The sequence below is a fragment of the Dreissena polymorpha genome, chromosome 6 (assembly GCF_020536995.1).
Source record: "Dreissena polymorpha isolate Duluth1 chromosome 6, UMN_Dpol_1.0, whole genome shotgun sequence".
NCBI lineage: Eukaryota > Metazoa > Mollusca > Bivalvia > Myida > Dreissenidae > Dreissena > Dreissena polymorpha.
Genome location: NC_068360.1, coordinates 76370661 through 76384009, shown reverse-complemented (window position 1 = coordinate 76384009; position 13349 = coordinate 76370661). Strand labels below are relative to the sequence as shown.

Sequence of the window (13349 nt, the reverse complement as noted above, 5' to 3'; positions counted from 1 at the left end):
TAACCCTTTCAGTGCGGGAACCGAATTTTGATGGCCTTTGCAAACAGTTTGGATCCAGATGAGACGCCACAGAACGTGGCGTCTCATCAGGATCCAAACTGTTTGCTATTCTGATGATATTATTTGAAAAAAAATCGAAGAAAATGATAATTTTAGAAATTAAGCAGACGACATTTTAGCAGACGACAAATTTCCCAGCATGCAAAGGGTTAAGGTTCATGGGGGGGATAAAATTCATTAAAAATTCGCTTTGGTTTTTCTTCATTCAATGTGGTACAATATGGTCAAACTATATATCATTTTAAAGCTAAAGACGGATAGAATAACATAAACACATTTTTGACATTCAATATTTGTGTGCTTTATTCATATTTTGGTTTAAAACCAATACATTTTTACACTAATTTACAAAATCTCAATCTAAAGTTAGGAAGGATATGCACTACCTTAAGTTGAATAAATACAAAGCTATATACATATACAAGGTCAAATTAGCAACATTTCACAGAAAATTATTGTCATAAAACAACAAATGAGTTTTTATTCAACTGCCTATTTTGGATAAATTTCCTAAACAAAGTTCTAAAAATAACTAAAACGTAACTACTTTTTAAAAATCCAGGTATGGTGGATAGTAAGGTCACAATTCTTCTTCAAAGGCTTAACAATTTTGTTATTTACCTCTCAACCAAATTGCAAATTTAAACCATCTAAAATTGAAATAGATTGCAGACGACATATAAAATTGTAAAGAATTATAAAGAAATTGGCAAACCGATTGATTTTATATTTCGATTACTTCTACCCATTTTGAAAGCGTGGCCATCGCTGTGCTCCGTAGGAAAACGTGCAAAACAAATCGGTCGAAACCACGTGCAGTAGTGAGAAAACCGGGTATGTGTATACACATACCTGAGAAAACACAAACATATTTTGACAGTTGGTTCGCAACTAGTAAAACAACTATTAACATTAATCAGCAAGAGATCGCACTCAATAACAGAAATGACCACGTAGAGATATCATCACTTACCCTATTTCAAATATTTTTCAGCTGAAAATTGTCACCCACACGTCTTTTTTAGTTTATTTGTATTGGTTTTTCTGGAGCCGAAGTGCATCTCACAGAATATCCATCTAACTTCCGTTGTTTTCATTTTCGTTATTAAAAACTTTGTTTAAAAGAATTATTTCTCCTTTAGATTGTTAAAGCGATGTGTTATTATATATTATCAATAGAATAGTATACCGTGATGAATTTAACGGAGTTACGTATCGATCTTTCTGTCAGTCTGTAAGCGCACTATTTTATGCGCAATAATATAAGTATGGTGATTCGACAACAATTGTAAACATTGGTGAAATGCTTCTTACATAGTTATTCTTTTGAGTGTTTATGAGGTCTGATCGTGCAGTTTGCAAACATCAACGGAAAGATTACAATCCAATGCATTTGTCATCGTCAACCGTTTGGAATGTCAATTAGGCGATGAGTTAGTTTTTAGCATGTTTCTTTCTATGTTATGAATTTACAAATGGCTGCCCCCATGGTGATGAAATGACATGTGTTCGAGTTTTGATATTTCTAGATATGTAAACTTTTTTACTATTTAAGCGTAACTTGCCCTCGTCAATGTCGATATTATTCACTAGTTATATAATTTTCCGCCGAAATACGTGGAATAAACATGATTCAGATTTTTGAAAATAATGTATATTTTAGTGTTAAAATCGCTTTGTATTTTGATTGATTTTGTGGATGGTATGATACGTTGATGTACAAAATTGGTAGCAGTTTGAAGGAAAAACATCCTTTAAAGCATATATGTATACATTTTCAATGTGGCACTCTTCCTTTAGTCAAATTTGAGTTCAATGCTTGGGGTCCCACATTTTTCAAAATGAAGCCTCTACATGAACCTTAAGTAGAAATGGCATTGAAGAACTGTGCACATTATTCTCCAGATAACCCTCTATTGGAATCTGTCAACCAACTTCAGAGTCTTTTGTATAGTTTGGATCATGCAATGTTTATTTCTGTCCTTTTAAATTATCAAATTGAAAGCACTATCACATAGATTGGTGCACTAAATCCGGATTCATATTTGCTTAAAATGTTCAAATAAAATATTCTAAGATATGAACAAATATAAACAAAAACAACCAACATCCTCTTAAAACTAGCAATTGCATAAAGGCAACGATTAAAGTATTCAAAATCGATATTTTGAAAAGTAGTTATTAAGTTTTTATTATTTTTCAGGTTTGTGTTAAGTTGGATATAATGCCGTAGACACTTGTGGTGATCGAATAAAACAGCTTGTTCTGAAATTGTTTCTAAAACAACGGCTTGAAATCGCCTCAATCAGTCAGAGTTTTGTCAATACACTCTCCGATTTGTCTGAAATATGCGCTAATGACACTTTCTTGATTAAATTCCCCTATCTTTATAAGTTGACCGAAACCCTTTATTACAACGTGTGTCGACCAACTACAAGAACCGTTCCTCAAAGAAGCACGACGTTAAATAATTTATATGTTGGAGTAATAAAAGCAATGGCTTTCAAGTTCAACGCAACGAAACGACATCGAGTTGAAAGCGATGTATCTGCGGCGTCAGGCCTGTCGACACAAACACAGCTGATAGACCTGTCCGGATCGTCACTTGATAACAATAGCGTTTTTGATCTGAGACGTCACAGTGATAACTCTGACAATAACATATCCGCGAAAAATAATTCGGAAATACCGGAAATACCAAGTAATTTTAAATTTGACGATCGTAAACGAGAGATAATGACTGCAACAAAAAGAGGATCCGCTCAAAGAGTGTCGTTTAGTATTGATGACGGGGATATAGACAATGAAGAGATGAACGGGCCTTGCGAAGGACAATGTTGCAACGGTGGTAGAATATATAAATATCAGCACACAAGACCGATGTCCAGACCGAGGCGTTTCTCTGAGAACAATGCGAATACAATTAATTATACCGGCTACAATACACCAATGCACCACAGTGTGAGCATGCCGTGCGAGTGTGCATCTTGCTATGAAAGGAAACATAACATTGTTAGAGATCTTCTGCCCAACAATGGTGCAGAACCAACGTACCGAAAGTCCCACAGCGTGCGATCGTTACCAGATATCCAAAACGGAATCCCCCTAAAATATCCTGTATCAAACCACAGGCAAATGTCCGAAACTCCGTTGGACTGTTTCGTTACTTTGAATGAGACGGGTGGTGAGAAATACATACATAAAGTATTTAAAAATCCAAGTCAGTATAACCCAAAGAGTAAAAATTTTAGAGAAATGGAAACTATCTACAGCGGCGACACTCCGTCTTCAACTTTAGAAAATAGACAGTTGCCTCAAAGGCCAGGTGTTGATCAGTTTGCCCAAAGCTACAGTGACCCAAGTAACGAAATGGTGAAAAGTAAAAGTTCCCAACCACTCATGGAATCACCAGTCTCAAGCAAGCACTCATCTGAATCCAGCAGATCTGATAAATGCTTTATCTGTAACAAGATCGCAGTCCTCGTTATCCTCAACTTTGTCTTGATCTTAGTGATCGTGTCCGCTGTGCCTGTCTACTTAAGTGTTATGGTGAAAGGTCAAACCGTATCGGAACAAGTACCAGCGGCTGTGCCAGTCCAACAACAGCCACACCAAATGAACACAACTTGCGTCAGCTGCAGCGTCCTGGACAAGTTGGATGATCTCAGGAAGCTTGGAATGGAAAAACTAACAGACGACCTGTGTTGTCTGAAGAATGATACCAACCTAGTTGACTTCATAATTAAGGTAAGTTTCGTTAAATTGGCAGATATATGGATGACTCGGCATCTGTAGGTACAGATTTGAGAGAAGCGTGTGTACAATGCAGCTATGTATATTAGTATGGGTAGCATACACAATATTATTTCATGTGTTAATACGTTATTTGCCAGCGCTTATAACAGGGTGTAAATTACTACCGCAAACGGCAATAGTAAGTCCATTTAACTAAAGGTGGATTGTTTTTTCTCAGATAATTCGCATGTACGTTGTTTTCAAATGCACGTCACGAACAAACGTAAAGGTAAATCTGTTCGTTTACTGTGTTAAATTCGCCTATGACCTACTGTATGCCACGAAATTCTTAGCAAGTGCCACTGGGGCACATGTTGCTTTTTGTTAAAATTAACTACGAAACTTATAACCGAATTAAAAGATGTAAATTTTCTCTAAGCTACAACGTTTTGTTTTTAAAATCAATACACATATGCTTTTCACGCCGATGATTTGACATACGTGTGTAGAATAATTTTCGCGCGCTTTTAACGAGACAAAGGATCTACAAAGGATATGAGAACTATTTATAAGTAGCTTGGTTAGAGTCTCGTTAACATTAAAATTCGGAAGCGTGTTTCGGATTACACATTTTATTTTACTCTTATATATTCATTCTGCTCATCTTTACTCAAATGGATCACTCAACTTTCTATTTAAACAGGACGACGATTATGCTACTTTTAAATACGTCTATGTGTTACTTGACTTTGTTAATATTTTAATCGTATGTACACCTAAAATATGCTCGTGTACAATGTCAAAGTCGACATAAAATTTATCATAATGTCATTATGTTCTTATCGTTGCACGATGCTTTTTTTTTTTTCTTTCAAACGAATGTTTTCAAAATTGCGTGACTTTATATTTTTGTATTTAAGCAATGCTTTGAAAGCTTTGTCTACAAGTTTGCAAAAAAATAAATAATCAAATTTATGTCGTGTGTAATGGACACATATTTTGGTCTGTTTTAGATGAGAGTGGCCCCGCCAACTTATGTTAAAGGTATAAACGAATGTATTGTATTAGTAAGCTGCTAGCCCAACTACTTTGAAAGTCATAATGCCATTAATTTGTCTAATTTTTAAGAATACATATTTTCAACTGAAAATCATAGCAAACCAACAATTCAGTGTGTGACTATTCTAAGGAACGAAATTATATGAGGAGTAAAACTTTCGAAGGCTAGAAGCAATGCTTGGTAAAGAACATGCTTTCTTAAACTTCTTTATTTTAAATTAGAGAACATGAATTAAATTAGTTATATTTGGTTGTGTTTGATATACATGTACATGCGTTGTTTTGACTTTTTTTTTCAAAAATCATTTTGTGAGACAGTTTTTAATCGTCTGTCCATGCTACATGTTGTCGATGGAACATCGTATCATACACTTCATCGTATGTTTTCAATTAATGGTCTACTTCTTGTAACAACTTCATCAGACAGGCTTTTCAAAAACAAACTTTGGTTAGACGTTTAAACAATAAATGCTTCAGTTGAACTAAATGAGTACGATAATTTTCCTTAAAGTGAAATTATGGGCATTTTTTACTGTTGAATTGAGCTGAAAATAATTAACAGGTCAAAAGAGTTAGTTAAACTGTGGTAACTGACCAATTATCTGCAACTCATCTTGCTACCAGTTGTTTATAAAACATATATATTATATTCGATATTTTACATGACTGTCCCAGTCCTCTAAGCCAAGCGGAACTGTCTTTTTATTAGGATCGGAGTTAGTGTTCGTGTGTCGTATGAATAGATATCGTTGCAGGAAATTAAAAAGATCCGTAAAACAAAATTGTGTCTTTATGTCGTATGAACGAATCTGCACAAAAACTAAATTTAGATTAACATCGTACATGTATGATATACATGCTGGCGAATTCGACTGTTGATATTCAAATGCATTCTTTTTCTCTTTCCGGGATATCGTTTTAGTATGTTGATGCTGCATTAACAAATATACGTGTATATGAAGTGAAAACACCAAAAATAAACAAATGTTGCGATAGACACCTATAAATATAGCATATACTGTTAGATACGTCTAATGTCATTTTAAGCTTAGCTTATGTTAATTGGCAATCTTGATTGGCGAATAATACATTTAATCTTATATTAAACTTAAATATACTTACATGCGTAAAATAAATCAGCAAAAATGTTGTTGTGTATGTATGAACAACATAACACTCGTTTTTTCTTCGTAGCTGAAGATGACGAGATATATCACGGTCGTCCAATTCTTCAACTCGAGTCAATGGGCTTAGGTAAAAACGTGCTCCTTTATGAACACCTTCTTTAAGATATTTAACTGGGTTTAATTTTTGTTCAAATATCATTGCCGAACACGAGTGTTTTATACCTGTATATGGATTTTTAGTTCCTAAATATAAATATCTAATCTGACTTAAAACGATGTTTTGAGTGTTTTGCTTTAATGTAAATACCAAACATTTGTCTTCATAAGCTCAAGCATGATTTCGAAATCTTGCTCGTATTAGAAAGAAACGTTGTCAGAATTTTTCTTAATACGATACATTTTATCTATCCAGATAACAGGAAAATAACCTGGAATCCTCGTGGTCTCACGCGAAGCGGCTTGGCGTTGAAAGACAACCATAAAATCGAGTTTAAAGCAACTGGATACTATTTTATTTCAACGGAACTCGCTTTTAAGCCCAATAGTAAAGGGATTCTTCAGATAGGCTTTACTGCCTATGACAACAAAGATAAACCGTTGCGTTCGAAAAGCGAGACGCTGAGGAATCAACCCGATGATAACAGATACGTCAGCGAATGCAGCTTCGTTGACTTTTTCTTTTCCGGGAGCCACCTTTATGTAGAACTTGATAACGTGGACGGGCTGCTGAAAGAGGACGGACAAATATTGGTTTTCTTTCTGGGAAACTGATCTCATTTAATTCTGGGAATCGTTTCTAACTATGTTGCACATCTATGAAGTCCAATACTCCATTTTAGTCGTTACACGGCTCTGTGCCATTTGAGCAGAGGCTGCACCACTCATGATTCATATGATGTGTTCGGGTAAACCATTGCGTGACCTTGAACTTGCGTTAAACATTGGATCGCAAATACGGAACACGTGTGAGAAAATGTAACTAGTTTTAGTGTCTGAAGGTTTTAAAACGTGGTCCATAGGTTTCGTTCGACTTAGCGGTCAAGATAGAGTTTATTTTTTTTTATAAAATAGAAGCTTTACTATATACCGTGTGCACTATGATATGTATTAACTTGTTTCGTGAAATATATATATATACTTGATACTACACTGAATAAGCAGGGTTCTCGCTGGATTTAATATTTTGGGGATTTTGTTAAAAAGTAGTCCCTTCTGACATGTACATTGCCAGATGTGTTTAAAGGGCTCGACGAAGTACGCAGATGAGACTTGTAAATTTCGAAAGCATATAGAAGAAGATATATCGATGGAAAATGTTCTTCCAATATCTACATGCATACATATTAATCATATCTGTTCTTATGTTTGGTATATTTCAGTATTTCCGTTGAAAGGATGGTTTAATTACGTTGTTGTAATGCATGAGGAAAACATATTATTTTTTCATTTTGCTTATGCAAACTGCGATTGGCCAACGTCGCAAAATGTCCGTTATAATTTTCTTGCTCACAGTTGCTCAATACGAACGAATAATTTTTACTAATCAATGTATTCATATCTTGTTTTTGTTCTTTTTGCTCAAATGTACATGCAAACGGTAATAACTTTAGCGTTGAAACACTCATCATGAGTCCGTTGCAATGTGTGTAAACGTTCCGATCTCGTAAAGAAGTGTCAAATACATGTATACGATATTTGCTATTAATATGATATATGCTTAAATGTGTTTTGTTTGTCAGAAATTGATTCAAGAAATAAGGGTCGTAAATGGGCTGTTTGGACCTAGTTTAAACACATCTGATATTCATCAGTACTAATATGATAAATTTCTGTATGTCTTTTAAACACAATTGTTGAAGACATTATTTTTTTAAGTCAAAATGGTTGCTTTTACTGAACATTTAAACATTGGCTGCGTGTAGCTACGCTTTACGTATCATGTATGCAGATATTTGTAGCTTTGTGGACCTTTTAGATTTACGTGAACAAGTGCAGGCTGCACAAAATAATGGTCATTTGATTCATGAAAGTCATTAAACAAACCTGCACCATACAGACTGGTATGATACAAAAGCTTATAATAGTTTCTAAATGTTTGACAATCATTTGAACAATACTCTGCATTAAAGGGGCCTTTTCACGTTTTGGTAAATTGACAAATTTAAAAGAAATGTTTCAGATTCGCATATTTTCGTTTTAGTTATGACATTTGTGAGGAAACAGTAATACCTAACATTTATCATGCTCTAAAATAGCCATAATATGCATCTTTTGACGATTTAAAAAGCTGAAAATGATAAAGCGTTGCAACGTAAACGATTGAATAATTTGGAAAGTTCTGTTGTTGTCGTTATATTTTGTGAAGCTACGAGGATTGCTGATTATAAAGTAAAAAAAATCCATCTTTCATTTTTATGAGCCCGGATGGCTGAGTGGCTCAAGTGGTAGACATTTACTCCAAGCCTCCGGGGGTCAGTGGTTCGAGCCCTGTTGAGGGTTACTGTTTTTTTCCTTTTTTAAATTTTATTCTTGATTTTTTACTGCAGCTTTTTAGATCAAATGTTTACATTTATCAATATAAAGCATTTAATGACAAACTTCAAAACATGCCTGTGAAAATGCCCCTTTAATTTCTGCAATATTTCATCGAACATTCGTTGTCATTCAATGTTATCGATTCATGTACAATAATTACACACATGTTGTAGTAGAGTAGTAGAGTATGTTTTAGCCTATCTCTGCTCATATTCCTTTTTGATAAGATATACAATGAAACGTTGAATAACAACGAATTGCATTATGGGTTTTGTGGTCGCCTAGCAATCACGAGGTCCCAGCTTGGACCCCACTCTGGGCGGGGTTGAGGCATTTTCGTGATCATCCAATAAAACATATATTACTGTTTATATCCAATAAAAAAGACCCGATGCTGTCTCAATGAATCTAGGGCGTTTGAAGCAATCGTGCTAGCATCATGTGAGCCTAAAACATCATGCTTGATTCCTTTACATTATTGTTTTAAAAGTGTCGTTAAGACATACATTCAATAACTAGTTTGTTCATCGAACATCGTGAATCTTGTTGAAATCTTTTCTGTTTGCGTTATTTTTTGCTGTGGTATGTTATTTTTGATTTCCTAATAATTAAACAATGCAATTTGGTTGTATATTTCGCTGACCTCGTCTTTTGTATAAAAAATTGCAATTTTCGGGACAGTTTTGTTTTATCTTGCTATACGAAGTATTATGATCGCGTTTGTAACTCGCAGATATGTTTATTATTTACACGTATTTACTAACAAAAATATTTGTTGTAAATCTTTCGAAGTTTTTAATTTTTGATCTTCTGCTTCTTGGCGTTCGCGCAATCCGTCGTAATGCGTGAATGATGCGCAACTTGTGTTGCTCTAAGTGTGTGCTTTATGTATCTCGCTTACAGCCTCACACCTGGATACCAGCGTATGCTGGGAAAAGGGGAGCATATTCAGTCTCCCTCTTCCAGGCATAGCCTCTCATGCATCAAGACCGCTGTGGCCCAGAAATGGGATCCTCCGCGAGGTGTTGGATGGTAACTGGGCACATTGCGGCCCGAGGCTAAACCACAAGGTCTCGGAGGAAACTAGGCCCCTAGATACTAGACTTGCATAACCCCCCGGCGCGGGTACATGCTCTGCAGTTTTGTAAACCTAGTTCCCAGCTATGGGTCAAATAGCTCCACTGCCTTGTGGATGCCTTGGGAGAGGAAAAGGCTAAGGGATGATACCCCGACAGAAAACCGCTGCTGCCTTGCAGTCCGTCGTTGGATCGACAAAGGCTAAAGGAGGGGTAACCTGACAAAAACCTAGAGAGCTAAATCAGAGATGCTGGGCCAAATGGCACTCTCTTAACAAACCACAGCATCATGTAATTTCCGCAATAACTACCCAATCTTAATTTTTGATCAACCTGTACTGTTTTGCCACGAACACATGCAAAGAAATACTACACGTTGGAACATATATTTTCCAAAAAAATAACACATGTGTATGAAATGAGTCAAAATTACCATTACAAATACAAATACACATTAACTTTATTCTTTAAATATATATCTAATCACACATAAAACTGGTTAAAATATACTCATACATATAACTTTATAAGTAAGCAAAATAATCAAAAGAAATACCACACTTATATGAAACATTTCGTGTCAACTTTGGTAGTTGTATTACGTTATATCAACTTATTAATGTTCCCTAACGTTTATTACGTAGTTTTGCTACTTTTGCTATACGGAACAATAAAAACAGAACCTTCTACATGTAATTAATACAAATGCTAGACACTCTATGTTATTTTTTTATAATATGTGCAAATATTAAAACAATACTTAAACCTATTGCTAACGCATATACATTTTAATGCAGTTAATTAGCTTCTATTATGTGGGTGTGTAGTCTTTCTTTTTTACCTGGATCGTGATTTTAATGTGTATATTTTTGCTCGTTTTATTTTATTTGCAAAACATAACTGTTTGTTTATCCATCTGTAACAAATTTTAATTACAATTTGCTAAGCTATCATTGCTTTTAAAAAGACGTATAAATTACATTTATTAATAAGAAATAAGTATTAAATAGTGTGTGTATTTGGACTCAAGATGGACTTAAATTGAAGACCTTGAAAGGTTATATTTAATTTCTATATTGATATTCTCAAATTGTATACAGCCTTTACCTTTAACCGAAAAAAAAATTACTTTGCTGTTCTTCCATATCCACAGTGAAAACTTAATCTTAAACACGATTATGAATCATATCAGAGTAACTTAACACCGTTCGCTTGACATAATTTTTCAGTAATAATATGCTTAACGGTTTAATGCTTTGCGATTTACTTTGTCATGTCTTTTGCGTGAGTCATTTTTTGTAGTCAAGGGGGTATTCTCCCTCCTGGGTAGAAGCACTGTCAAGGCTCCACATCTGGCTCGAGTCCAAGCAGGGACCTTGATTATCAAACACCGTGACTTAATACATTTAAGTGCATTTGTTTCGTTGTTTGCCTACAAATGATATGTGTCGCAAGAGTTGCTGTTAAAAGTAAAATTCTCCAAAATTTTCACGAATACGTGAGCCGTGCTCTTTGAAAAGGGTGTTTAATGCATGTGCGTAAAGTGTCGTCCCAGCTTAGCCTGTGCAGTCAAATCTGGGACGACACTTTTCGCCTTAACTTGATTTTTGCTAAGAAGAGACTTTCCTGAAACAAAAAAATATATATCATAAAAGTGGAAAGTGTCGTCCGTGATTTACCTGTGCGGACTGCACAGACTAATCTGGGACGACACTATACACACATTCATTAAGTCCCGTTTTCACTGAGCGCGGTCTCATTTAAGTTGTAACCTTTTTTTATTTAATGCAAATCCGTGTTATTTTCTACATGATTAAAATATTAAATATGGTTCATAGTAAAACTTGTTACATTAAAAGATGAAAACGTTCATCAAACAACCTAACACTACTATAAGTGTATGTCATTATCGCGCCGTGTTCAACGGCGGCATAGGTATAATAGAACTGTGCTCGGAACCAGGCATTTCTCTGCGCGGCATATGCTCCTGCTTGTGCAACTTGAGACATGAATATGATAGAACTGTTCTCGGAACCAGGCATTTCTCTGCGCGGCGTATGCTCCTGCTTGTGCAACTGGAGGCATGGATCTCATAGAACTGTGCTCGGAACCAGTCATTTCTCTGATCGGAGTATGCTCCTGCTTGTGCAACTGGAGGCATGGAGCTCATAGAACTGTTCTCGGAACCAAGCATTTCTCTGCGCGGAGTATGCTCCTGCTTGTGCAACTGGAGTTTTATAGGTTATAATATGTCATACGAGTGAAGTACACCATACATAAACAACCAATCCGCTTTTGGGCATCGGTGAAAATTATAGATTGCTCGATGAAGCTGAGTTTTCATGCTGGTAAATCCGACTGTATAACGAGTTATCATTTTTAACCAAAGTTCGAATAAGTTTGTGTTGTTTTAGTACATGTTTTCTGGTTATTATTCTTAAATCATTGGGGAAACCTAACAGTCAGTCTACTATGCACAATGAATAACATATTTAAATAATAAAACAAATACTTCAACAAGTCCCTTTAATACAAAACAAAACCTGATTAAAGTTTATCGCTAAAGTACATTTAATTGCATGCTTAGATGTGTAACTTAAATCAACCTACTTAATCGAAGATTAAAACAAACTTATAAATTAAATTGTTTCAAGAATCTGGCGATTCTTAAGCGAAGATAAATTAAGATCTACAGAAATGTGCATGACGCACAAGATGCAGAATGCATAACGTTCTAGTGATTGATGTTTGAATACGCAATAATAAGTATCTGTGTCAGATATGAACTAACCAACGCATTACTTTTTGCAATTGTTGCACGCTTCACCTCGTTTCGGCAACCCGGAGCCAGCCAGAATTATTATATTTAAGATTTTTTGAAAATGGTACACTCATATGCACTAAGGTTACTCCGTGTGTATTTCGCGCGGGAATAGTATGTTAATGCATATGATACGTTTCAAGGGCTTTACCGTAATACTATACTGCCTGTAGTATAAACTGTCATGCAGTTGTAGATATAGTACACTGTCAACAAAAAAGAAGCTGTTTTATTAAACGGATTTGTCATCGAGTTGATTTAATAGTTCCGACCTTCGGTGTCAAATTAGATAAATAAAGTAGCTCGAATTAGAAGATGTACTTTCACATGATCTAAAGTAATCATATCATGTCATTGACACCTTGAGCACAATACAGTAAGATGTAAGGCAATACACTTGTTTCAGGCAAACATTATTTAACTAAGTTATTCGGATTTCGATTGAGCGCAGATTTATAGTAGTAAAATAATGTCGAGATGAAGTCTTTTTATAACTATTTCTGTATCGTGGGTTTAATATGATTAACATCCTGGTAGATACACCTGTATACACTTAGCATGGTTTATCTATGGTTATCAGCCGGGCTTCTTAAACTATTTCCTAAGGGAAGATAGTCAACCTTGTGGCGTTCAGACTCATCGCACGGGTTATTTCACCATACAGCTTTGCTAGCTTTTTTAATCTTGCTAAAACCAACTTCTGTAATTTACCAGAAACAAGGTCAATGATAACCACCTTGATGAACAAGGTCAATGATAACCACATTGATGAACAAGGTCAATGATAACCACCGTGATAAACAAGGTCAATGATAACCACCTTGATGAACAAGGTCAATGATAACCACCGTGATAAACAAGGTCAATGATAACCACCTTGATAAACAAGGTCAATGATAACCACCTTGATAAACAAGGTCAATGATAACCACCTTG

General features: G+C 35.3%; 1 protein-coding gene across 3 annotated transcripts in view; it reads left to right on the top strand.

The window, feature by feature from the left end:
• LOC127833344 (uncharacterized) overlaps positions 1 to 9189 on the top strand; it is a 56095-nt gene extending 46906 nt beyond the window's left edge. For all 3 annotated transcript variants that reach the window (XM_052358532.1, XM_052358530.1, XM_052358531.1), the window contains exons 2-5: positions 2264 to 3807; positions 4809 to 4839; positions 6049 to 6108; positions 6394 to 9189. In XM_052358532.1, coding sequence (XP_052214492.1) covers positions 2557 to 3807; positions 4809 to 4839; positions 6049 to 6108; positions 6394 to 6752 — 1701 coding nt within the window. In that variant the 5' untranslated portion in view covers positions 2264 to 2556 and the 3' untranslated portion in view covers positions 6753 to 9189. The remainder of the gene's footprint in view (positions 1 to 2263; positions 3808 to 4808; positions 4840 to 6048; positions 6109 to 6393) is intronic.
• Positions 9190 to 13349: the final 4160 nt, after the last annotated feature.